General features: G+C 50.2%; 1 protein-coding gene across 1 annotated transcript; it reads right to left on the bottom strand.

Moving 5' to 3' along the window:
• Positions 1–572: 572 nt before the first annotated feature.
• Positions 573–23838, bottom strand: CFAP157 (cilia and flagella associated protein 157). The gene is made up of 9 exons (XM_060250976.1): positions 23625–23838; positions 19675–19946; positions 16477–16630; positions 14842–15109; positions 12449–12579; positions 10228–10378; positions 8423–8601; positions 4987–5152; positions 573–857 (listed from the first exon to the last, which is right to left on the bottom strand). The coding sequence occupies exons 1-9, from the start codon at positions 23759–23761 to the stop codon at positions 651–653; spliced, it is 1665 nt and encodes a 554-aa protein (XP_060106959.1). The 5' UTR covers positions 23762–23838; the 3' UTR covers positions 573–650.
• Between the last annotated feature and the right edge of the window lie 1915 nt (positions 23839–25753).

Here is a 25753-nt window from a genome sequence, read left to right on the forward strand (position 1 = left end):
ACAAAGCAGACCTCAGAATCAATACTCCCTGTAAGCCGTGGAGTCTTGTGAGCAAAAATTCTACTTTGTGAGATACCAGTGTTAAAGTTGTGAGCAAGCAATCTGGCTACTGCATAAATTAGTTTGCTCTGGGGCCATTTTTTCTGAGCTAACGCAAAAATGCATGAGCTGGAGGCTAAAAAACGGTGAGCTAGCTCACAGTAACTCAGCTTAGAGGGAGCACTGCTTAGAAGGTAAAGAAACCACCTGTTCTCACCGGAGCTTCCAATCCCAGCTAAAATACTGCAGCCAGTTCTCACCAGAGTCCACCTCGGTCAGAGAGGCCTGTACCACTTCAGGGCTCCTGTTCCCATATCCCTCCCCCCGAAAGCAGCTTGTCTCAGTGCTCCGGTGTTGACTGTAGACCTGAATTTCATAGAATGATAAGAGTTGGAAGGGAACCTCCAAGGTCATCTAGTCCAACCCCTTGCACAACACAGGGCATCACAAACCCCTCCCCCTAAGTTCCACAGACTCAGCATTGCTGCGTTTGACTTTTACTGGCTTCCCGTTTTTGACTTAAAAGAGCGCACTGGCTTTGGAAGCATTTTATAGAGCAGTTTTTACACAGGCCATAAAAAATACTTTTGTTTAAAAAAAAAAAAACCTCTTCACGATCCAACCCCGCCTGCCGTCGTCTCTCCGAGAGGAGAAGATTCTGTAGACGGCGAGAGTTTCTCAGCTTTTCCCTCCTCTCCCGGCTTGCTGGGCATTTCCTCGGAGGGGTGCGCCACAGCGATCCCGGACTCCCGATGCTCCTCTTTGAGCACCACCTCTTTGTCCTTGGATCCCTCCTCTTGCTTCCACGACATTAGAGGCTGCGGGCAAAAAAAGGCAGAGGGTTAAACCACGGCTAAGACTCCCTCTGTCTGTACGTGGGACTTGAAGCACCCCAAGGGCGAGGAGACAGACCCCACCCTGCCCAGCTGCAGTCCTGGGTGGACGGTGTCAGGACCCCGACTCAAGGAACAACTCAGGTTAACAGTGCATTCATTTATTCCAGGTATCAAAGGCGGTACATCAAAATCCTTGCTAAGACTTCTTAGCCCAGCGCTTCTCTATTTAACCCCTCACCCCAACTGTTATCATTCAAGGGCAAGCGGGGCAAAGCAAAAGCGGCTTTTGGCGGTACCCACACACCCCTAGCCTGAGAGTCCAGGTGATTATCTATACTTAGTTAGCGGCTGACCTTGGTCGATAGAAACTGCTTCAATAATAAGTTCCTCAGATAAACAGCAGGAGCAAGATGAGCTAAGCAAGAATGCATTCAAGCCAAATGATAACTGTTACAGTAAAACCCTCGCAAGAGGGATACAGAGACACTCTTGACAGGCAGCCGTGTTGGTCAACCTAAGGAAACCCACAGCAAATAGTACATTACAGTCTTCGCTAATTCTTTGCCATGTAATAAGAGGTAAAAGTTGTCCCCTGTGCAAGCACCAGTCGTTTCCAACTCTTGGGTGGCATCGCATCACAATGTTTTCTTGGCAGACTTTCTGTCATGGGGTAGTTTGCCATTGCCTTCCCCAGTCACCTACACTTTCCCCCCAGCAAGCTGGGTACTCATTTTACCCACCTCGGAAGGATGGAAGGCTGAGTCAACCTGGAGCCGGCTACCTGAACTTAGCTTCTGCTGGGATCGAGCTCGGGTTGTGAGCAGAGAGCTCGGACTGCAGTACCGCAGCTTTACCACTCTGCGCCACGCGGCTCTTACCAAGGTAAAGGTAGTCCGCTGTGCAAGCACCAGTCGTTTCCGACTCTGGGGTGATGTTGCATCGCGACGTTTTCATGCAACTTCACGTTGCTGACAATTGACACGATTAATAGTCCATAATGTTTTTGCAGCCCAAACGCTGGTTTAGTCCCTTATTAGGAAGTGGCGCACAGGAGGTCTCCGGGATCAGAAATATGCACTGGAGCACCCCATGGGTTTTAGAAGACTGGCCTAAATCTGTGCAGGGCTCACACTCGAACGACCATAGATCCCAGTAGAAGCTACGTTCAGGTAGCCGGCTCCAGGTTGGTCTGAAGCAATAGAACAAAGCAGTAGACGAGTGCACCTTTACCGCATATACCAACCCATCCTCCACTGTATTTTAATGTCTTCCTTTTTTTCTAATGGCAAACCATAATGGATGTTATAACCTCTTGGGAAACCAGGCCCTCTATTTAAACTAACCAAGCCAGAACGTTACCTAGATTTATGGCACTTCGCGCCTACGACAGCAGTCTGCTTTTTATCGCCCTCCAGGGTTGTTTCGGCCCTGCTTTGTCCTGACACTAACCCACGCAGATCCCTATTGGTGATTCTTTTAATCCGCTAAAAACATTCCCATGATTCCACACTGCCCACTTATATGAAGAATTGCTGCTTGCCACTCCCGTTCTGCCTGATGAAGTCTGCTTAAGAGCGTACGAAAGCTGACATTCCGAATAAAACTTAGTCTTTAAAGGTGCCACTTGTCTACTGCTTCACTCGAATGACCGGACGTTGTTCACCTCTCTTGTTTCCCACTCTGGAACGCTTCCCTCAGAAGCACTTGAATCCCGTAAAGATCTTGGCCTGCTATTCCCTACACATACCGATTAGTCTAGCATCCCACCTGCTCCAGTTTTGTTTTGTTTTGTTTGGCGGGGGGGGGTTGTATTTTTATGTGAATGCGCATGTGTGCGTCTGCACACAGAAGTCACGGTGACCTCTGGTGACTGACCCCTACTGGTGATACGGAGGATATCCAGGGAGATAGATTAATAAAAGCCTGCTCCAGTCCTCCCAGCTGCTGGTATTCCTTAGGAGGTCCCCCACCCAAGTACTTGGCGTGGCTGCCCCTGCTTACTTTACGAGATCTGACGAGATCGGGCTTGCCTGGACTACCCAGGTCAAGGCACTCCTCCAGTAGACAGCTTCAAGAGGGGATTGGATCAACATATGGAGCAGAGGTCCATCAGTGGTGATTAGCCACAGGGTATTGATGGAACTCTCTGTCTGGGGCAGGGATGCTCTGTATTCTTGGTGCTTGCGGGGGGGGCAACAGTGGGAGGGCTTCTAGTATCCTGGTCACACCAGTGGACCTCTTAGTGGCACCTGGTTTTTGGGACACTGTGTGACACAGAGTGTTGGACTGGATGGGCCACTGGCCTGCTCCAACGTGACTTCTCTTATATTCTTATAGATGGAACTCTCTGTGTGGAGCAGAGAGGCTCTGTATTCTTGGTGCTTGGGGAGGGGCAACAGAGGGCTTCTAGTGTCCTGGTCCCACTGATGACACCTGGTTTTTTCGTCACTGTGTGACACAGAGTGTTGGACTGGATGAGCCACTGGCCTGATCCAACATGGCTTCTCTTATGTTCTTATATTCTACTGATTCTTTTTTTACACAGCGAAGACCCTTGTGCTGTGGTGGCAACTGCTGCTGAAGCGATATATACATATATATTAAATCAACAGTGGCCAATAAGAAGCCTTGCTGGCCAGAGCCCCCCACCCCCACCCCCAGCCCTGCCCATTTTCTAAAAATATTTGGTGAGTGCCACGGCGGCCACAGGCACCAGATCAGAGACTCCCGAGATAGAGGTTCAATTCTCGGTGCTCTCCCACCTTCTCTGTTGCCCTCAACAGGAGCCACTGCTGGCACAAAGCCGGCGACACTTTGTTAGGCCCTTTGGAAGAAGCACCAACATCGTGGACATGTCAGAAGATGTTCAAACGGCTCAACAGCGAGTGTCTCCCACAGCTCTACGCTAGGGTTGCCAAGTCCGACTCAAGAAATCTCTGGGGACTTTGGGGGTGGAGCCAGGAGACTTTGGGGTGAAGCCAGGAGGAAGGGTGTGACAAGCACAGGTGAACCCCAAAGGGAGTTCCAGCCATCACATTTAAAGGAACCACGTTCCTTTTAAATGCCTTCCCTCCACTTGGAATAATGAAAGATAGGGGCACCATATATTTGGACCCCCTGGTCCAATCGTTTTGAAACTTGGGAGGGTTTTTGAGGAAAGGCACTGGATGGTATGCTGAAAATGTGGTGCCTTTACCTCAAAAAAACAGTTTCTCCAGAGCCCCAGATAACCATGGATCAGTTTTCCATATATCCTATGGCAGTGTTTCCCATTGGCAGGGTCGTGACCCGGTACCAGGCCACGGAAGCCTCACTACCGGGTCAGAAGAAAAGCCAAAGGTAGCCCCGCCCCCAGCAAAGCTAGCCCCACCCCATCTCTGTGTTGTGAAGAGAGGAGCTGGGCTGCCTCTCCTTCCTTCTCTCCCGCTCCCAGTGTTTGAGAGAAAAGCTGGCATCCATTGGCACTTTAGACCCATGAAGGTATGAGCTTCCATGTGCCTTGCAGTACGTTCTTTTGGGGAGATTTCCCCAGGAGACCTGGGCAGCAAAGAAGGGTGTGTGTGTTTTTTCCAGCCTGGAGGGGTGGGGAGTGGGCATTCCAGTAGTTGTTTTTTTTACCAAATGTCCCCTGGGCAGAATTGTTGCCGGCTGGGGTCCTCTGGAAGTGACATCACAGGAAAAGATGGCGTTTTGGTTCAGTGTGCCCCGGAAGTGACATCACTTGGTCCTTGACACCACAGGAAATGACATAATTTCTGTCTCCCGGCTCCACTCCCAAAGTCTCCTGGCTCCACCCCCCAAATTTTAGTGGACCACAAAGGAGAAGTGTAAAAACAACCAGGCCACGGGAAAGAAAAGTTTGGGAAACCCTGCCCTATGGGAATTGATCTCCATAGGGAATAATGGAATGCCCAGCAAAATTTCCCCCTCCCTTTACTTTCTGATGACCCTGAAGTGGAGGGAGGGCCTCCAAACTGGGGGATCTCTTGCCCCCCCCCCCACGTGGGGATTGGCAGCCCTACTCTACGCCCACCTGAGGAGCAGGTTCAGGTCTGTGAGACTCCCACTCCCAGCCACGAGGGCAGTTTCAGCAAACCCCGATGGGGCTCACCTCCGTGGCGCTGGCGTATGTGCGGAGTGGCTCCAGCAGGGGGGTCTGGGAAAGCATGGTCAAGGAGGGCATGCTGTGGGCAACCAAGGGCAACGACATCTTGCTAAGCTGGCAGTGCGACATGATGCGGGAAGCCTTGAGGTGCAGGAGGCTCTTGTCGTAGCTGCTGCGGGGAAAAAGAGAGAACAGAGTGTTGGGTGGAGGGAAGAGATGAGAGGCAGACACTTCTGGAGACGCAGGGAGGTATTTGTGATTTTCCTGCATTGTGCGGGGGGTTGGACTAGATGACCCTGGAGGTCCCTTCCAACTCTATGATTCTATGACCCCAGCAGAGAACAGAAGGCCCAGGATTCAGTCCTGGGCACCTCCAGTTTAATAGGACTCCAGCCCTGGAGGAAATCTCATGTTTGAGCTCTCCATAAGCCAGTGTCAGTTGCAGAGGACCGTGGGTGTGCCGTGGGTCAGGAAAATTAGTTCAGTTGCTTCCCAGATGTACCTCAGCTCACCTTCAAAAATATGCTAATGATCTAGCAGGAGAGATCATGGGTGAGGCAAGATCTCCCCCTTTATCCAAGCAGGGAACAGAAATTTGGAGGACATCAGTCTACAGCGGCTCCAGGAATAATCTCCAGGAAAAAGTTGGAAGAAATGCTTCTCTGACCTGGCCTGACCTGGTCAGGGGTGGGGAAGAGAGATATGATAAAAGCTCCTGGCAACAGAAAGACGCTCTCTTTTCCTTGAGTGGTATATCCAGGATAGCACACAAACCTCTCCACTGGAAGGCAGCCATTTGGACCATGTGCTGCTCCAGAGACCTACTAAAAACTTCAAGGTAATGGCCACTCCGTAGATATTTGTAACACCTAAGCTTAAAGAGCCTGTCCTGTATTTTAACATCTGGTAGGGCATGTATAGAGAGAGGGACACAGGACTTGCGTTTTCCCCATTCCTTCTGTATTCCTTGCTCAGTTTGGTGCTGTGCTAAAAGAGTGCTTGTGAACATTTTCTTTGTAATCAATACTTTATAACTTTTGATGCTGGGAGTGGTTCTCTGTACCACATAGGCCTCCACTGTCTGAAAAGGAGCACCAAGTGGGGGCCGTGAGTTGGCAAGCAGCTATTCCTCCAGGGGCACGCAAGGCAGTAAACGGTCTCCGTGGCGACCAGGTGCTGGGCAATGGGAGAAACAGAGGCAAGGCCTCAGAACTTGGAAAGGAAGCTGAGCGTCCTGACCCTCCCAATTCCTGCAAAAGGTCAGATGTTCCTTTGGGGTCAGTCAGCAATTTTTCTCCAGGCCAGTTTGGCAAGGAATCCTGGAGGTTTTCGCCATCTTCTGGGCATGAAGTAGAGGCCACTGGGGACATATGTGGGGGGGGGGGAGGAGGGAGGAGAGGTATTTGCGACATTCCTGCACTGTGCAGGAGGTTGGACTAGATGACCCTGGAGGTCCCATCCAACTCTATGATTCTATGAAGGTGGCAGTCTACCCAAGAGTGGAAGAAAAGGCTCTCCAGCTCTTAGGCAAACCTCGGAAGGCAGGGTGGAATAGAACCTGCAGGCCTGTTCTGCCACAACCTCTAACTAGCTATCTGTGATTTGATTCTGATAACCAGCCCCCACCCACAGAAGTCCTACCCTGTTCGAGGCAGTATGTTGCTAGACTTTCCAGAGCTTCCTCTCCTAGGTAAAAAAAGTGCAGCCAGATGGGAAAGAGGAAAACTGCAGATTTATATCCCCGCCCTTCTCTTTGAATCAGAGACTCAGAGCGGCTTACGATCTCCTATATCTTCTCCCTTCACGACAGACACCCTGTGAGGTGGGCGGGGCTGAGAGAGCTCTCCCAGAAGCTGCCCTTTCCGGCACTATGGCTGACCCAAGGCCATTCCAGCAGGTGCAAGTGGAGGAGTGGGGAGTCAAACCCGGTTCTCCCAGATAAGAGTCCGCGCACTTAACCACTACAGCAGGGGTGGCCAACGGTAGCTCTGCAGATGTTTTTTGCCTACAACTCCCATCAGCCCCAGCCAGCTTGGCCAATGGCTGGGACTGATGGGAGTTGTAAGCAAAAAACATCTGGAGAGCTACCGTTGGCCACCTCTGCACTACACCAAACTGGCTCTCTCTAAGAAAGAGCTACTGTGCACTCATCCAAATGAGGGCTGGCAGTTCTGGGTTGGGAAATTTGCAAGAAGGAGCCTGAGGAGGGGGAAGGGAGGGACTTCAGTAGGAGTGGCCCTGTACTAAGAACCCTGTAAGCTCCAGGAGGATTGGCTACATCAGGGGTGTGTGGCCTAATATGCAAGAGTTCCTGCTACAGAAAAAGCACTGTATAATTCATTTGATTTCTCTGCATTCTCCACATCTTTCTTAAGCAATCCTTTTATTGCCTCCCTGGCCAGTTCCCTGCTCCTAGTACATTTGAAGAAATTACTGCCCTTTATTTTCTCCTCCTTACTGCTCACCTTGATCAGGGAAGCTATTTTTGCCTTTGCACAGGGGTGATCCAAATAGCGGTGATGTTTCTGTTCCCAAGGCAAAATTTACTAATTTGCCAATGGGGATAAGTGTCCTGAACGGGGATAAATGTCCTGAGAGCCAGTTTGGCGTAGTGGTTAAGTGTGCGGACTCTTATCTGGGAGAACCGGGTTTGATTCCCCACTCCTCCACTTGCAGCTGCTGGAACGGCCTTGGGTCAGCCATAGCTCTTGTAGGAGTTGTCCTTCAAAGGGCAGCTCCTGGGAGAGCTCTCTCAGCCCCACCTACCTCACAGGCTGTTTGTTGTTGGGGAGGAAGATAAAGGAGATTGTGAGCCGCTCTGAGACGCTGAGATTTGGAGAGTAGGGTGAGATATAAATCCAGTGTCTTCTTGTCTTCTTCTTCATATAATGCCATAGAGGCTGGGCCAGTGCATGGGAGTCGGCCAAGGAAGCGGCGGCCTAAGGGTGCCACCTGGCCTAGGGGCACCATGAGGCTCCCTCTCTCCTAATGCGCTGGGGGGGGGGGGGACGTGGCAGTGAGCACGCTCAGATCTTGGCTCTGAACGCGCCCGCCGCCTTCTGGCCTTTGCCGAGGCTTCCCGAGGCTCAGAAAGCCTCAGCAAAGTCAAGGGGGTGTCGGGGGCGGGGGGGGGCATCGCAATGACATTACTTCCAGGTGATGTCATCGGGTTGCGCACGCAACACTGGGGGGGGGGGTGTGCCGGTGCAGGGTTAACACTGCGGGGGGGTGCCGGTGCAGAAACCCTAACACCGGGCCTGCATAGAGTCCACCCTCCAAAGCAGCCATTTTCTCCATGGGAACTGATCTTAGTCACATGGAGATCAATTAGAACCGCAGGAGATCTCCGGGTGCCCCCTGAAGGTTAGCCACCCCTGTCCAGATAGTCTGCAAATCCAAACAGGGAGGGATTCCCAGGGGCTGCGGCCTCCCTCTCCCCTACCTGTCCTCCGCAGAGATCCGCTTCATCTCCTCGTTCTCTTTGGAGAACGGCAGGAAGGCCTGTTGGTCCTCGACGTGGGCGATGCCTCTGTTCAGAAGGTTCAGGAGGTCCTGGAGCATGTCGTTGCGCCACAAGTGGTACGTCAAGAACTGGTCCTGCTCGTCCACGGCTGGGCAGTCCTGCGGAGGGAGGCAAGGCCAGGCTGGCGAAAACGCGCTTGAGGGCCGGGTTGCTGCTGCTTAGACTTCCCGTGAAAATAAGAAGGGGAGGGGGGCGTCGCCTGGCTATGTTGTAAGGTGGGCCAATGGACAGCGGACCCCAGGGCTGGTCTTAGGGTAGGGTTGCCAATCGCCAGTTGGGGACAGGGGATCCCCCAGTTTGGAGGCCCTCCCCCCGCTTCAGGGTCATCAAAAAGCAGGGGGGGGAGGGAAATGTCTGCTGGGCACTCCATGATTCCCTATGGAGACTGATTTCCATAGGGTGTAATGGAAAATTGATTCGTGGGTATCTGGGGCTTGGAGGGGGTGGGGCTGTTTTTTGAGGTAGAAACACCCAATTTGCAGCGTAGCATTCAATGCCTCTCCTCAAACACCCTCCAAGTTTCAAAAAGATTAGACCCGGGGATCCAATTCTATGAACCCAAAAAGAAAGTGCCCCTATCCTTTATTTCAAATGGAGAGAAGGCATTTAAAAGAAGAAGACTGCAATTTATACCCCGCCCTTCTCCTTGAATCAGAGTCTCAGAGCGGCTTACAATCTCCTATGTCTTCTCCCCCCACAACAGACACCTTGTGAGGTGGGTGGGGCTGAGAGGGCTCTCACAGCAGCTGCCCTTTCAAGGACAAATCCTACGAGAGCTGTGGCTGACCCAAGGCCATTCCAGCAGTTGCAAGTAAATGAGTGGGAAATGAAACCCACTCTCCCAGATAAGAGTCCACACACTTAACTACTACACCAAAGGAGTGCGGTCCCTTTAAACGTGATGGCCAGAACTCTCTTTGGAGTTCAATTATGCTTTTCACAACCTTGCTCCTGGCACCACCCCCAGAGTCCGTAGATACTTCTTGACTTTGCAATCCTATCTTAGGGACATTTCTGTCTCATAGGAATTTGGTAAATTTATGTCTTCAATGACGTGAGTTGGTATGTATGGAGACTTTTTAACTTGTGGGTGCTGGTGATGGTTGATTTATTCAGAGTGTTATCTTCAGAATCCCAAGCCTGAAGAAATCTCTGAAACAGGAAGTGAACGTTGACGGTCCTGTTGTGTTATTCATGGGATTTACGAAATTGAAATACACACTGTGAATTTATCTGTGAATACTACTGTTGGAATTGGACTTTACTATTGTTACCAACGGAAGGATTTTGTACATTGGACTTCAAAATATACCTGTTTCTCTTTATATTGTTATAAGTTGTATTGGTACAGTATTCATAGTAATTTTGGGTCACAGTGGCCTTTTGGGCCCCCAAACTGACGCTCTAGGATATGGGGTAAAAACTCTATGGCACCATAGAGTTTTTCACCATGCATCCTAGAGTGTCCACAGCGCGATGTGCCCGGTGCGATGACATCACTTCCGGGTGATGTCATCGCACGGGGTACATTGCATGGCGATGGCTGTTTGGGGGCAAGGATCCCCCCCCCCCGCAGTCTGCTCTGTGCCAGCGGGTTGGACCCTCCCAAACCAGGGGATCCCCCACCCCCAGCAAGAGCTTGGCAGCCCTAACCCATGCTGAGGATATCAGAAATCAAAAACACATCCAGCTGTCTCAGCCCTTTCCCTGCTCCCGAATCTCACCGACAGAATCTCCTTGAGGCCCTGGGCAGTGTGCCTCAGGATGAGCTCCATCGCCTTCCGGCGTTGCTTTTCTTCCTGCAGCTGCTTGGCCTGCCCTTGCTGGTCAGTTGTTTTCTCTTTCATCTCCTTCTTCTGCTTCTTCATTGCCTCTCTGGGTGAGGAGGAGGGGAGAGGTGTCAAGACCCCGGCAGTTCAGGAAACACAAACAGTCCCCTTCAACCCATCTTCCACTACATTTTAATGTATTCTTTTTTTTCTAATGGCAAACCTCTTGAGATGTTATAACTTCTTGAGATACTCATACCCTCCATTTAAACCCTCAACGAATGAAGCCAGAATGACGCCCAGATTTATGGCACTTCACACCTATGACATGTCTGCTTTTTATCACCCTCCACTGTTGTTGCAGCCCAGTTAACCATACTAACAAACAAACACAGACCCTGATTTGTGATTCTTTTAATCGGCTAAAAACATTCCCGTGACTCTACATACCAACTCACTGCCCACTTATTTAAAGATGGCTTGCCATTCCAATTTTGTCTGATGACGTCTGCTTAAGAGCATACGAAAGCTTACATTCTGAATAAAACTTAGTTGGTCTTAAAGGTGCAACTTGTCTACTGCTTTGTTCTATTGCTTCAGACCCACACGGCTGCCCACTGGGATCAGTCCACCTCATAAGCGGAAGTTTATTATTCACTAACAGTTCTGGAGGCAAAACAAGTTTTGCAAAGACTAGCAGGCTATCCTCTGGGTTTCCCTTATATAGGTTTGGATTAGTGGTTACATTTTCAAGCAAAATGTGGGGGGGAAAGCGCAGGCACTGGCGACCCCACCCCCAATTGTCCAGTCCCCTCTTCTTGCAGGTGCTCCTTAATCAGCAGTCTGACCTTCAGGTTCCTTTGGTAACCTCCCAGGCGGGGGGGGCGGGGGGCGGGCGGGAAAGAATCTTGGTCACTTGGTGCGTAGATAAGCAAGGCGGAAGCGAAAGCAAAGCAGCACAGCGATATGAGCATTCACACATTAACCACGGCAAGGCACTTGACAAGAGGCCAAGTTGAGTTGAATCAAAGAAGTAGAGGAGTGCCCCGGGAAGGGAAGGCTCGTCAAGTGCTGCCACCAGCCGTTCTCAACTGCTTTTGAACAGCGAGCGACTGCATTTTGTTAAACTGCAGGCTTTGCTCTCAGCTGTCCACGTGGATGCAGAGAAGATGACCGCAGTGGTCAGATCGCGCCGCTTACCAGGCCTCAATTGGGGCAGAGCTCACAGGAGTGGAGCTCTGGATCCTCTAACTTTTATTGTGCTGTTTCTTTCTTACACCACGCCCCCCAACCAAATACTTGCTTCTGGGCTTCATTGTTCAACCCCCTGTGAGAATTTTGCTGAACTCTTAAGATTGGACAAACTTACTAATATTTTCCCCCACAAAAAATGGGAAAAGAACCAAAACATATAAAGCAGACAGATGGAAATCTTCCTCATGGCACTGTGGTAAGGTTGCCTAGTCCCCCTCGGCCTCTGGCAGGGGACTTTTTTTGTGCATGCAACACACGCACAGCGTAACGACGTCGCCCGGAAGTGACATCACCATGCCACCAATGCCACGCGCTGGCCGCTCTAGGCGTTTCCGGGAAAACTATGTTTTCCCTGGACACTCTAGCAATTTGGGACGGGAAAACTCTATGATAGCTATTGTACCATAGAGATTTCCCTCCCAAATTGCTAGAGCGTCCGGGAAAACCACAGAGTTTTCCCGGAAATGCCTACAGCGGCCAGCGCTGCCCATCACACTCTCGTCCCCTCACGATGACGCCCCTTCTAGCGACGTCATTGTGGCACGTGCGTGCTTTGCGCACCCGCAGAAAAAAATAATAATGGGAGCTTGCAGCGAGGGGGGCGTGGCACAGGGGTCTCCCTCAAGCAGCAGAACCTCTAGCGCCAAACCTGGGAGTCAGGGCTTTTATTTTGTAGCAGGAACTCCTTTGCAAATTAGGCCACACACCCCCCCCCCGATGTAACCAATCCTCCATGAACTTACAGGGCTCTTAGTACAGGGCCTGCTGTAAGCTCTTGGAGGATTGGTTACATCAGGGGTGTGCGGCCTAATATGCAAAGGAGTTCCTGCTACAAAAAAAGCCCTGAGTGGAGTGTATAGAACATGTGTACATAGACATGCGCAGAGAGAGAGAGAGAGACAGGTCCTCCGCAACCACCTACTTGATTGCCGCAACCTGCTTCTCCAGGGCTTCCTTGGTCTTCCGCAGTTCCATCATGGCCTTCTGCTGATACGCACACCTGTCCACCTGGGCCTGCAGCTCCTTGCATTTGCTGGTGAGCATCTGGATCAGCTGGGTATCAACCACACCCGGAAAGCGTTAGGATTGGGACCAGTCCTGTAGCCAGGATTTCTGACATCAGGGGGGGGCATGAACAACAGTTGGGGAGCATTTATCTCCACCTCCCCCTGTGGGAAGCCGGCAGCTGCTCTGGCTACCTCTCCCACGCATTTTAATGTAATTTAAATTTTTCAATTTATACCCCGCCCTATCCTGCAAGCAGCAGGAGGGCAGCTTACAACATTAAAACAACATTGAAACGAATCGCTTCAAAAACATCATCACCACAGACACGTCGATGGGATTCGAGAGCGATAATCCGTACAACCAACCACACAACGTTGTGTAGGCTGGAAGCTTTCCACACAGCTTGAGCACCTTGATGGTAGGGCGCTAGGTGCTGGGGGAGCGATGACTTCATCGGACGCCCGCTGGGTCAAGCAAAAGGCTGGCGGAAGAGCTCCGCCTTACAGGCCCTGCGAAACTTGGAGAGGTCCTGCAGGGTCTGGATCTCCAACGGGAGCTCATTCCACCAGGTAGGGGCCTGGACCAAAAAGGCCCTGGCCCCCATCGAAGTCGGACAGGCATCCTTAGGCCCAGAGATCACAACATGTTGTATAGCTGATCGCAATGCCCGGGGGGGGGGGGGGACTGATATTAGGGTTGCCAAGTCCAATTCAAGAAATATCTGGGGACTTCGGGGGTGGAGCCAGGAGACTTTGGGGGTGGAGCCAGGAGACATTGGGGGTGGAGCCAGGAGCAAGGCTGTGACAAGCATCACTGAACTCCAAAGGGAGTTGTGGCCATCACATTTTAAGGGACTGAACACCTTTTAAATGCCTTCCTTCCATAAGAAATAATGAAGGATAGGGGCATCTTCTTTTGGGGCACATAGAATTGGACCTCCTGGTCCAATCTTTTTGAAACTTGGGAGGGTATTTTGAGGAGAGGCACCAGATGCTACGCTGAAAATTTGGGGCCTCTACGTCAAAAAACAGCCCCCCCCAGAGCCCCAGATACTCGCGGATCCATTCTCCATTATTTCCTATGGGAATACATCTCCATAGGGAATAATAAAGTTCCCAGCAGACATTTCCCTCCCTCCCCCCGCTTTCTGAGGACCCTGAAGCGGGGGGGAGGGTCTCCAAACCGGGGGATCCCCTGCCCCCACCTGGGGATCGGCAACCCTAGCTTATATGGGGAGAGGTGGTCCTGGAGATATGCAGGCCCCAGGCCGTAAAGGGTAAGGACCTGAATTTTAAACCTGAATTGGACCTGGCAACCCTACCCACTATCTAGGGTTGCCAAGTCCAAAACAAGAAATATCTGGGGACTTTGGGGATGGAGCCAGGAGACTTTGGGGGTGGAGACAGGAGACATTGGGGCGGAGCCAGGAACAAGGGTGTGACAAGCATCATTGAACTCCAAAGAGAGTTCTGGCCATCACATTTAAAGGGACGGCACACCTTTTTAAATGCCTTCCTTCCATAGGAAATAATGAAGGATAGGGGCACCTTCTTTTGGGACTCATAGAATTGGACCCCCTGGTCCAATCCTTTTGAAACTTGGAAGGTATTTTGGGGGGAGGCGCTAGATGCCATACTGCAAATTTGGCACCTCTACCTCAAAAAACAGCCCCCCTAGAGCCCCCGATACCCATGGATCAATTCTCCATCATTCCCTATGGGAATCGTTCATGGAGGTGCATGATGGCTGTGGGGGAGGGGACCAGGGGGGAGAGCCAGTTTGGTGTAGCGGTTAAGTGTGCGGACTCTTAACTGGGAGAACCGGGTATGATTCCCCACTCCTCCACTTGCACCTGCTGGAATGGCCTTGGGTCAGCCATGGCTCTCGCAGGAGTTGTCCTTGAAAGGGCTGCTGTTGTGAGAGCCCTCTCCAGCCCCACCCACCTCACAGGGTGTCTGTTGTGGGGGAGGAAGGTAAAGGAGATTGTGAGCCGCTCTGAGACTCTTTGGAGTGGAGGGCAGGATATAAATCCTATATCAGCTTCTTCTTCTTCTTCTTCTTCTTCTTCTTCTTCTTCTTCTTCTTCTTCTTCTTCTTCTTCTTCTTCTTCTTCTTCTTCTTCTTCAGCCAGCTGACTGGGGGAGGGGGGAAGTCTGTAAAACCGGGGGATCCCCCTCTGGGACCTGGGGATTGGGAAGCCTACCCCTATCCCCGCACTGGGATTTCCCCCAGGGCCTCCGGGCCAATCCAGGCAGAGTGGGCGTGGCCCATGAGGGAGTGGGGCTCTCTCAGGAAAGCTCTGCTGACCTTCTGGTTGCTGAAGCTCATCTTGGCCAAGGTCTTCTCGTTGTGCTCCAGCACGTTCAGCTGCTTGGTGAGTTCTGCGCAGGCTTCCTTCAGCCGGTCGTTCTCTTGCATGAGCTGCAGGCTCTGGTCGGTGATCTTGGTCAGCTGGAGGCTGATGGTGGCATTCTCGCGGATGGCGCGCTTGGTGGTCTCCGCCATCTGGCTGTCGGAGACCTTCCGGAACTCCGAGGCCACCACGTTCACGCGGTGCAACATCTCCTTCTTCAGCCTGCAGGAAAGAAAGAAACATCAACACACATATGAACATATGAAGCTGCCTTATACAGAATCAGACCTTTGGTCCATCAAAGTCAGTATTGTCTTCTCAGACTGGCAGCGGCTCTCCAGGGTCTCAAGCTGAGGTTTTTCACACTTACTTGCCTGGACCCTTTTTTGGAGATGCCGGGGATTGAACCTGGGACCTTCTGCTTCCCAAGCAGATGCTCTACCACTGAGCCACCGTCCCTCCCACACACACATTTGTCTTGGAATAGGAAAACACGATGAACTAGGGTGGCCAGGTCTGATTCAAGAAATATCTGGGGACTTTGGGGGTGGAGCCAGGGCAAGGTTGGGACAAGCACAACTGAACTCCAAAGGGAGTTGTGGCCATCACATTTAAAGGGACTGCACACCTTTTAAATGCCTTCCCTCCATTGGAAATAATGGATAGAGGACCTTATTTTGGGGCTCATAGAATTGGGCTCCCTGGTCCAATCCTTTTGAAACTTGGAGGATGTTTTGAGGAGAGGCATCGGATGCTATGATGCAGATTTGGTGCTTCTACCTAAAAAATGGCTCCCCCAGAGCCCCAGATACCCACAGATACCCATGGATAAACATATGGAGCAGAGGTCCATCGGTGGCTATTAGCCACAGTGTATTGTTGGAACTCTCTATCTGGGGCAGTGATGCTCTGTATTCTTGGTGCTTGGGTGGGCAAGAGTGGGAGGGCTTCTAGTGTCCTGGCCCCACTGGTGGACCTCCTGATGGCACCTGGTTTTTTTGGCCACTGTGTGACAGAGAGTTGGACGAGATGGGCCATTGGCTTGATCCACCATGGCTTCTCTTATGTTCTTATGATCAGTTCTCCATTATACCTTATAGGAATTAGCCTCCATAGGGAATAATGGAGTGCCCAGCAGACATTTCCCTACCCACCCGGTTTTCTGATGAACCTGAAGTGGGGGGAGGGTCTCCAAACCGGGGGATCCCCTGCCTCCACCTGGGGATTGGCAACCCTGTGATGCACAACAGGAACTTCTTTGCCATATTAGGCCACACACACCCTGATGTAGCCAATCCTCCAAGAGCTTACTGGGCTCTTCTTACAGGGCCTACTATAAGCTCTCACAAGATTGGCTACATCAGGGGTGTGTGGCCTAACACGCAAAGGAGCTCCTGCTACAAAAAAAGCTCTGCTGCACAGTCCAACTTATCTCCTTCCTCCAATTCCCTTGTACGGAGGAATTACCACCCTGCCCATCCCATTTACCACCACTAGGGAGAGATCTCTTGGGCCACTTTCCATTTTCTTCATGGAAAGACTCACGGCCGGACTCTTCATCGGGTCGCTGGCTGCATGTGTTCACACACCTTTCCTTGTCTAGCACAGCTTTCTTGTCCAGGTTGTAGATATACTCCTTGTGATCTGCCTCCTGCTTCTTCAGCTGCTCCTCCAAATCAGCAAATCTAGCCATCAGTTCCTCCTTCTGGACCCTGAACTCCTCCAGAGAAGCCAGCTTGCCACCTAGTGAACAGACATCCTGACCTTAAGGAAGAGACCCTAGACCTCTAGGCTCCTCTGCCCAAGAAGGCAGGGAGGGAAACGTTTCAGTAGCCCCCAAGTTCTACACGGAATAGGCTCAGATCTGGATGGTCTGCAAAATACATCAGGAATGGTGCAAAATGTATTGATTGACATACAGTAACAGTTTTACTAGCAGAACAAAATAGGAGTCGATTGCACCTTTAAAACCAACTTAGTTTTATTCAGAACGTAAGCTTTCGTGTGCATGCACACTTCTTCAGACGAGGAATGAGGTGCACTAAGCAGAGCCACATATAGCTGGCTCTGCTTAGTGTACCTCATTCCTCGTCTGAAAAAGTGTGCATGCGCACAAAAGCTGATGTTCTGAATAAAACTAAGTTGGTCTTAAAGATGCAATCGACTCCTATTTTGTTCTACTACTTCAGGCCAACACGGCTGCCTGTTTGGAGTTTTACTAGCAGATCTTGCAATATCAACTAGGAGGAGATGCTTTGGCTCACCATCAAACAGGGAAGACTAAATCGGCTTCCTGGTCGTAAGGCAGGACAAATTTGTTCCCAAACTCCCCACTTCACTAAACAGGGACAAGACATGAGCAAATTGGCACGCCCAGTTTTCTGGATTAAGCTACTGTGAGGACTGACAACATTTTAGGCCAGAGGTGGCCAAACTGTAGTTTGGGAGCCACATGTGGCTCTTCCACAAATATTGGGCAGCTCTTGAAACCTCCACCACCCTGTTGGCCAACTTAGAGAAGGCATTTCTCTCTTTAAATCATTTCCCCAAGCCAAGCCCGCCAGCAGCTTGGAGAATGCATTTAAAGTTAGTTGCTTTCTTTCAACCTCTCCCTCTCCCATCTATTTTCCTTCCTTCCTTCCTTCCTTCCTTCCTTCCTTCCTTCCTTCCTTCCTTCCTTCCTTCCTTCCTTCCTTCCTTCCTTCCTTCCTTCCTTCCTTCCTTCCTTCCTTCCTTCCTTCCTTCTCTCAAAGATCTGACGTTCATTTTATGTGGCTCTTACATTTTGCAAGTTTGGTTACTTCTGTTTTAGGCATTCTTGTGGGGGGGAGATCTTAGGGTCATAGTAGATAGCTTAATAAAAGTGTTGGCCCAGTGTGCTTCAGTGGTGAAAAAAAGGCAAACTCTGTGCTGGAGATGACTAGGAAAAGGATTGAGAATAAAACAGCCAAAATTGTAATGCCCCTTCATAGATCAATGGTGCAGCCTCATTTGGAATGCTGTGTGCAGTTCTCATCACAGTATCTCTAAAAGTACGGCATAGAGCCGGCAGAAGTTCAGAGGGCAATCAAGATGATTAGGAAGTTGAAATCCTGCATAACTTAGTTTGCTCTGCGGGCATTTTTCCTGAGCTAAGCCAAAAAAGTGTGAGCCAGAGGCTAAAAAACTATGAGCTAGCTCACACTAACTCAGCTTAGAGGGAATGCTGGTCCAATGCCCGAGAGCCCACCCTTCCAAGCAGCCATTTTCTCCAGGGGACTGATCAAAGCCACCAAGTAATACACCGTCTTTCAGTTTGCAAAAATATATTATAAGGATTGTGTACAACACATAATAAACAATACAATAAAGATAGAGGCTGGCGGTGCTAGGGCCTTTTAAAGTAACAGAAACCCCAAGGGAACTGACATTTCAATTCTTTCTTCAGTTTAACGGCTCAATTATTTAGGAACCGTTAAACTGAAGAAAGAATTGAAACGTCATCAAAATCTAGAGAGATAACTTTTTAAGAAAGCGGCCGCGTTGGAGCTACACACCCACCTTGTGCATTTCAGTTGGACTATTTCCAAGTTTGGACTCATATCTATTCATTTGGGGACAGGGTTTTTTGGCCCCTTGGGGTTTCTGTTACTTTAAAAGGCCCTAGCACTGCAGGCCTCTATCATTGTTGTATTGTTTATTATGTGTTGTACACAATCCTTGTAATATATTTTTGCACACTGAAAGTGTATTACTCGGTGGCTTGATCAGTCTACTCATTATACCAAGTGCCCTTCAAGCAGCACATTTTCTCCAGGGGAGCTGATCTCTGCCATCTAGAGATTAGCTGTAAAAGCGGGAGATCTCTAGGCCCCACCTGGAGAATGACTGCCCCACTGCCTAGTCTCAATCAAATCCCACTGGCTTTTCAGATTCTTGAAGCGTGAGGTGGGGTTATCTCCATGCTTTCCAAGTTTGCTATTGATGGCGTGCAGCCACAGTTGGGGTTGCCAGGTCTGTGTTGGAAAATACCTGGAGACTTTGAGGGTGGAGTAGGGTTGCCAAGTCCAATTTAAGAAATATCTGGGGACTTTAGGGGTGGAGCCAGGAGACATTAGGGGTGGAGCCAAGATCAAGCATAATTGAACTCCAAAGGGAGCTCTGGCCATCACATTTAAAGGGACGGCACACCTTTTAAATGCCTTCCTTCCGTAGGAAATAATTAAGGATGGGGCACCTTCATTTGGGGCTCATAGAATTGGACCCCCTGGTCCAATCTTTTTGAAAATTGGAGAGTATTTTGGGGAGAGGCACCAGATGCTATACTGAAAATTTGGTGCCTCTACTTCAAAAAACAGCCCCCCCCCGAGCCCCAGATACCTGCAGATCAATTCTCCATTATTTTCTATGGGAATAAATCTTCCTTGGGAATAATAGAGTTCCCAGCAGACATTTCCCTCCCCTCCCCCCACTTTCTGACGACCCTGAAGCGGGGGGAGGGCCTCCAAACCAGGGGATTCCCTGCCCCCACCTGGGGATTGGCAACCCTAGGGTGGAGCCAGGACAGGGCAGGATTTTGGGGGGGGGGAATGGGCCTCAGCATGGTACAAGGTCCTAGATTCCACCCTTCCAAGCAGCCATTTTCTCCAGGGGAGCTGATCTCTGCCATCTAGAGATCCGCTGTAAAAGCGGGAGATCTCCAGGCCCCACCTGGAGGCTGGCAACGCTACCAGGGGGAGGAGCCTAAACTTTTTTTCTCTTTCCCTTTTGCTTTCCCAAAAGTTGGCCATTGGGGCAGCCTGCCTTACTTAGCGCCATGTTCTCCGAAGTCAGCTGGTCCTTGGTCTCCTGGAACTCATGTCTCAGCTGCACCAGCTGGGTCTCGAAGGCATCCTTCTCCGTGTCTTTGGCATGCTGCAAGTTCTGGAGCTGCTCGGTGAGATCCGCAATCTCGTCGACACGCTGGTTCAGCGTCTTCTTCAGGAAGGCCACGATCTCCTTGTTGTCCTTGACGATCTTGTCGTACTCGCTCCGGAAGAGGTCTTCGCCCACTTGCAACTCGTCCCATTTTTTCTGATAGCTAATGAAAGCAGAGGGTTTGTCACAGAAGGCCGAGAGCGGGGGGGGGGGGGGGCGGGGCAAAGTGAAGCTCAGGAGCCACATGGAGCTCTTTCACACTTATTATGTGGCTCTCAAAGCCCCCACCCCCACCCCGTCGGACAGCTCGGAGAAGGCATTTGACTCTTTAAATCGCTGTGGAGAGCCAGTTTGGTGTAGTGGTGAAGTGTGCGGACTCTTATCTGGGAGAACCGGGTTTGATTCCCCACTCCTCCACTTGCACCTGCTGGCATGGCCTTGTGTCAGCCATAGCTCTGGCAGAGGTTGTCCTTGAAAGGGCAGCTGCTGTGAGAGCCCTCTCCAGCCCCACCCACCTCACAGGGTGTCTGTAGTGGGGGAGGAAGGTAAAGAAGATTGTGAGCCGCTCTGACACTCTTCGGAGTGGAGGACGGGATATAAATCCAATATCTTATTTTTATTCTTCTCCAAGCCAAGCCAGTCAGCAGCTTAGAGAATGCATTTAAAATCAAAGTTGCTTTCTTTCCACCTCTCTAGTGCCAGATTAAACCCTGTGAAGGCTTTATCTTGATTTCAGTAAGGCAGTAGTATGTAGGGTTGCCAAGTCCAATTCAAGAAATATCTGGGGACTTTGGGGGTGGAGCCAGGAGACTTTGGGGGTGGCGCCAGGAGACTTTGGGGGTGGAGCCAGGAGACATTAGGGGTGGAGCCAAGATCAAGGCTGTGAGGACCCTGAAGGGGGGGAGGGCCTCCAAACGGGGGATCCCCTGCCCCCACCTGGGGATTGGCAACCCTACCGGACAGCAGGGAAGGCGAGGAGGGCCTCTCCCTCCGGCTACCAGCGCAGCTCCCCTCCCGCCTTCCGCCAGCCTTCCGCATCGCCCCCGGCCTTACCCAGTCCTTGGCTTGGAAGGCCAGTGCGCCTCCGCCGCAGCCATGCCACCTCCTCCTCCTCCTCCCACCACTGCTCAGCTCAGCACCGCCGCCGCCTCCTTCTCCTCCGAGGCCGGCCCAGCATGCCCCTTGCCGCCCACACAGCCATAGGCCCAGCAGAGGGCCGGGCGGAGAAGCGAAGCGCGCCCCCCTTGCCCACGCAGGCCACCTTCTGCAGGGAGTGGAGGGGCAGGGCGCAAGTCCAGCCTGCTCTCGCTCCTCCAGCATTGCTGCTCGGGGTCCCAGAAGGACCCAGATTCGGGGCTCGCCACGCTTCTCCGTAGTTGCTCCTCCGAGATGGGCTCAGGCTGAGCCCATCTCGGAGGAGCAGCTACGGAGAAGAGGTGGCAGCAGCGCAGCGGCGTTGCCTGCTCCTTGGCGCCGTTTCCCCCCCTCCCCCTGCTTCTGTTTTTTTGGGGAGCGGGGGAAGAGGCTGGAAAACCTGGGGTCCCCCGCCAGGGCGGGAGGGTTGGGAAGCCTAGTAGTATGTGCAGTAGTACGTGTGAAGTATGTGCGATTTCAGTAGCAGTAGTATGTGCAAAAAGGATCTAGGGGTCTTAGTGGATCATACACTGATAAGGTTCCACATACTATCCTTGTTGACAAGTTTGTAAAATGTGGTTTGGATCCTGTTAGCGTTAGGTGGATCTATAACTGGTTGACAGATTGCACCCAAAGAGTGTTTGTGAATGGTTCCTCATCCTCTTGGAGAGGAGTGACAAGTGGAGTGCCTCAAGGATCTGTCCTGGGACCTGTTTTGTTCTCCATCTTTATCGATGATTTGGATGAAAAAATAGAGGGAATGCTTATTAAATTTGCAGATGGCACTAAATTGGGAGGGGTTGCAAGCACAGAAGAAGAAAGAAACAGGATACAGGATGACCTTGACAGGCTGGAAAACTGGGCTAAAATCAATAAAATGAATTTTAACAGAGATAAATGTAAAGTTCTGCATTTAGGCAGGAAAAATCCAATGCATGGTTATAGGATGGGGGAGACTTGTCTTAGCAGTAGTATGTGCGAAAGGGATCTAGAGGTCTTAGTGGATCATACGCTGAACATAAGTCAACAGTGTGGTGTGGTGGCTAAAAAGGCAAATGCAATTTTGGGCTGTATCAACAGAAGTATAGTGTCCAGATCACGTGATGCAATGGTATTGCTCTACTCTGCTCTGGTAAGACCTCACATGGAGTATTGTGTTCAGTTTTGGGCACCACATTTTAAGAAGGATATAGACAAGCTGGAACAGGTCCAGAGGAGGGCGACAAAGATGATGAGGGGTCTGGAGACCAAGTTCTATGAGGAAAGGTTGAAGGAGCTGGGGATGTTTAGCCTGGAGAGGCGGCGGCTGAGAGGTGACAGGATCACCATCTTCAAGTACTTGAAGGGCTGTCATATAGAGGATGATGTGGAATTGTTTTCTGTGGCCCGGAAGGTAGGACCAGAACCAATTTTTGTAATATCCGTAACTTTCAATCTGTAATGTTCGTGCAAATTGAAGAGACATAATGTGTCATGTGAGCTTTTGCCTTAGCACGGGGTCCAGAACATAAGAAAAGCGGCCAGTAGAAGGGTGAATGAAATATGGACTGAATCTAGGACCCATGTCACCGCACTTGTTGGATTTTGGACTGCTATCCAAGCATAGGGTTGCCAATTCCCAGGTGGAAGCAGGGGATCCCCCAGTTTGGAGGCCCTCCCCCCACTTCAGGGTCATCAGAAAGCAAGGGGAGGGGAAATGTCTGCTGGGAACTCATTATTCCCTATGGAGGCTTATTCCCATAGAAAATAATGGACAAATTGATCCGCGGGTATCTGGGGCTCTGGGGGCCCTGTTTTTTGAGGTAGAGGCACCAGATTTTCAGTATAGCATCCAGTGGCTCTCCCCAATATACTCCCTAAGTTTCAAAAAGATTGGACCAGGGGGTCGAATTCTATGAGCCACAAAGAAGGTGCCCCTATCCATTATTTCCTATGGAAGGAAGGCATTTAAAAGGTGTGCGGTCCCTTGAAATGTGATGGCCAGAACTCCCTTTGGAGTTCAATTATGCTTGTCACACCCTTGTTCCTGGCTCCGCCCCCAATGTCTCCTGGCTCCACCCCCAACGTCTCCTGGCTCCACCCCCAAAGTCTCCAGATATTTCATGAATTGGACTTGGCAACCCTACCCAAGCAAGAAGTAGCACATTTATTGGTACTGTCCAAGTCTATCAACGAAATAATATAGACAGTGGACTTTCGTACCTCCACAATAATTGGAATTTGATTTGCATTTTGAGCTGTGCTGTATTCACGGAAATTTATAAGAATTTTGGTTTATGATATATGTGTGAATATATGAATAGGAAATTACAAAAATCTGTGGAGCAATTATTTGCCAGATTTAAGTAACGCAGTGGTTCATTTCAGTTTTTACCCACCAGGGGATAACCCTAGTTAGACCTTGTGGATGTGCCTATTGAGTGCACTGTGCACTTAATGACGTATTTTTGTGGGTTTTGAAAAGCTATATACGTATGTTTTGTTAGCTGCGTTTGTGGACCTGATGAAGGCAGAAAAGCTGGGTTATATATTGTGTAAAGCCTCTGGGAAAAGACAGGCTGCCAATACACCCCTGTGGGCAGTGAAAGCCTTGCAAAGTTTTATAGACGTGTTTAATCTGAACTCTTTCCCTGTGGCTTCATGTTTCAGCTGTGCCTCTCTAGAGCACACGGTTCAGAGACCTCCCAACCACCAGTCCCTGACCTACCGGGCCACTCTTCCTTCCAAATCTCGGATCTGAATCAGGTAAAACTGTCGGCTGTGCTCAGGAACAATGTCCTCTTCTGGATCCGGCTCTTTCTGGGCCTCCTCTTTCTTGCGCCCTCCTTTCTTCTTTGGGGCCATGGTGGCCTGGCCAGGAGTCCAGAGGTTGGGATGGGGAAGGGCAGAAGGGAAGAGAGCAGAGCCCTTTGAGAGTCGGAATGGATGCTGCTGTATCTAGGGTGAATGTGTACATAGCAACTGAGAAAAGGGGCGTGTTTCTGGAATGGAAGCTTAAAGGGCCAGGCATCTATCCCAGATATCATTGGCTTCTCCTGACATGCTGTTTTGCTCCATGGAAAGTTAGGAATATTTTGTCCAGGGGTTCCCAATCCCCAGTCTGTGGACCAGTACCGGTCCGTGGCCTGTTAGCAACCAGGCCGTCAGTTGTATAATTATTTCATTGTATATTACAATGTAGTAGTAGTAATAATAATAAGAAGAAGATGACAACGGCATTGGATTTATTTCCTGCCCTGTGCTCAAAATCTCAGAGTAGCTCACAATCTCCTTTATCTTCTTCCCCCGCAACAGACACCCTGTGAGTTGGGTGGGGCTGAGAGGGCTCTCACAGCAGCTGCCCTTTCAAGGACAACTCCTACGAGAGCTCTGGCTGACCCAAGGCCATTCCAGCAGCTGCAAGTGGAGGAGTGAGAAATCAAACCCGGTTCGCCTATATAAGAGTCGGCACACTTAACTACACCAAAATAAAGTGCACAGTTGTAGCATCCTGAAACCATCATCCCCCCCCCCCCCCCAAACCCGGTCCGTGGAAAAACTGTCTTCCAAAAAACTGGTCCCTGGTGCCAAAAAGGTCGGGGACCGCTGGTTTTGTCCATTGCTATCATCTCATGCCAAACTTGCAAAATTATCAAGAAAAATGTACAACAGTATGGTTTCCAGTCAGGGTTGCCAATCCCCAGGTGGGAGAAAATGAACAACATCTCCGCGAGTACTAAGCCTCTTTTCCATTTCTTCTTTTCCGAAGTTCAGTAAGAAAAACTTTCGCAAAAATTGATTATAAATTCCAATCTCTTTACTGGTAGTAAATTTCTCAAAAAAAGTCCAGATTCACACAATGTATGCCGAAGACACCTCAACAATTTAAAGGACCAACATCAGCTTACAGGAATAACTGGTCTATACTCCTGTTTCGCACTACTGCTTTATCCAAGCTACTGTTTTGTGCCACGAATTTGCTTTACTCTTCACACTTATGCGCCATTCTTATCCAACTCATTCCAACATTTGCAGTTAACTTGGGAATGTTTTGTCCATTGCACAAATTGCTAACTATAATCTCATGCCAAACTTGCAAAATTATCAAGAAAAATGTACAGCAGTATGGTTTCCAGTTAGGATTGCCACCCCAGGTCGGGACAGGGGATTCCCCGGTTTGGAGGCCCTCCCCCTGCTTCAGGGTCATCAGAAAGCGGGGTGGGGGAGGGAAATGTCTGCTGGGCACTCCATTATTCCCTATGGACACCGATTCCCATAGGGTATAATGGAGAATTGATCTGTGGGTATCTGGGACCCTGGGGGGGGGGGCTGCATTTTGAGGTAGAGGCACCAAATTTTCAGCATAGCATTCAGTGCCTCTCCCCAAAACACCCCCCAAGTTTCAAAAGGATGGGACCAGGAGGTCCAATTCTAAGGGCCACAAAGAAGGTGCCCCTATCCTTTATTTCTAGTGGAGGGAAGGCATTTAAAAGGTGTGCGGTTCCTTGAAATGTGATGGCCAGAACTCCCTTTGGAGTTCAATTATGCTTGTCACAACCTTGCTGCTTGCTCCACCCCAATGTCTCCTGGCTCCTCCCCCAAAGTCCCCAGATATTTCTCGAATTGGACTTGGCAACCCTATTTCCAGTAGTTTCATATTTGACTCAGCAAAATGTGGCTCTTAATAAGGCTTATTATCGGGACTTGCTATTTTTCTAATACATGTCATTCCTTACTTTTATCTTCTCTGTCACACATATGTATTTGTCATTGTTTTAATGGATTATCATATTTGTTTGCTGTATATTTAAAATAAAGGTTGTTTCAAAAATAAATGAAACAAAAGGAAGGAAGGAA

The sequence above is a fragment of the Heteronotia binoei genome, chromosome 12 (genome assembly GCF_032191835.1).
Source record: "Heteronotia binoei isolate CCM8104 ecotype False Entrance Well chromosome 12, APGP_CSIRO_Hbin_v1, whole genome shotgun sequence".
In the NCBI taxonomy this organism is placed as follows: Eukaryota; Metazoa; Chordata; class Lepidosauria; order Squamata; family Gekkonidae; genus Heteronotia; species Heteronotia binoei.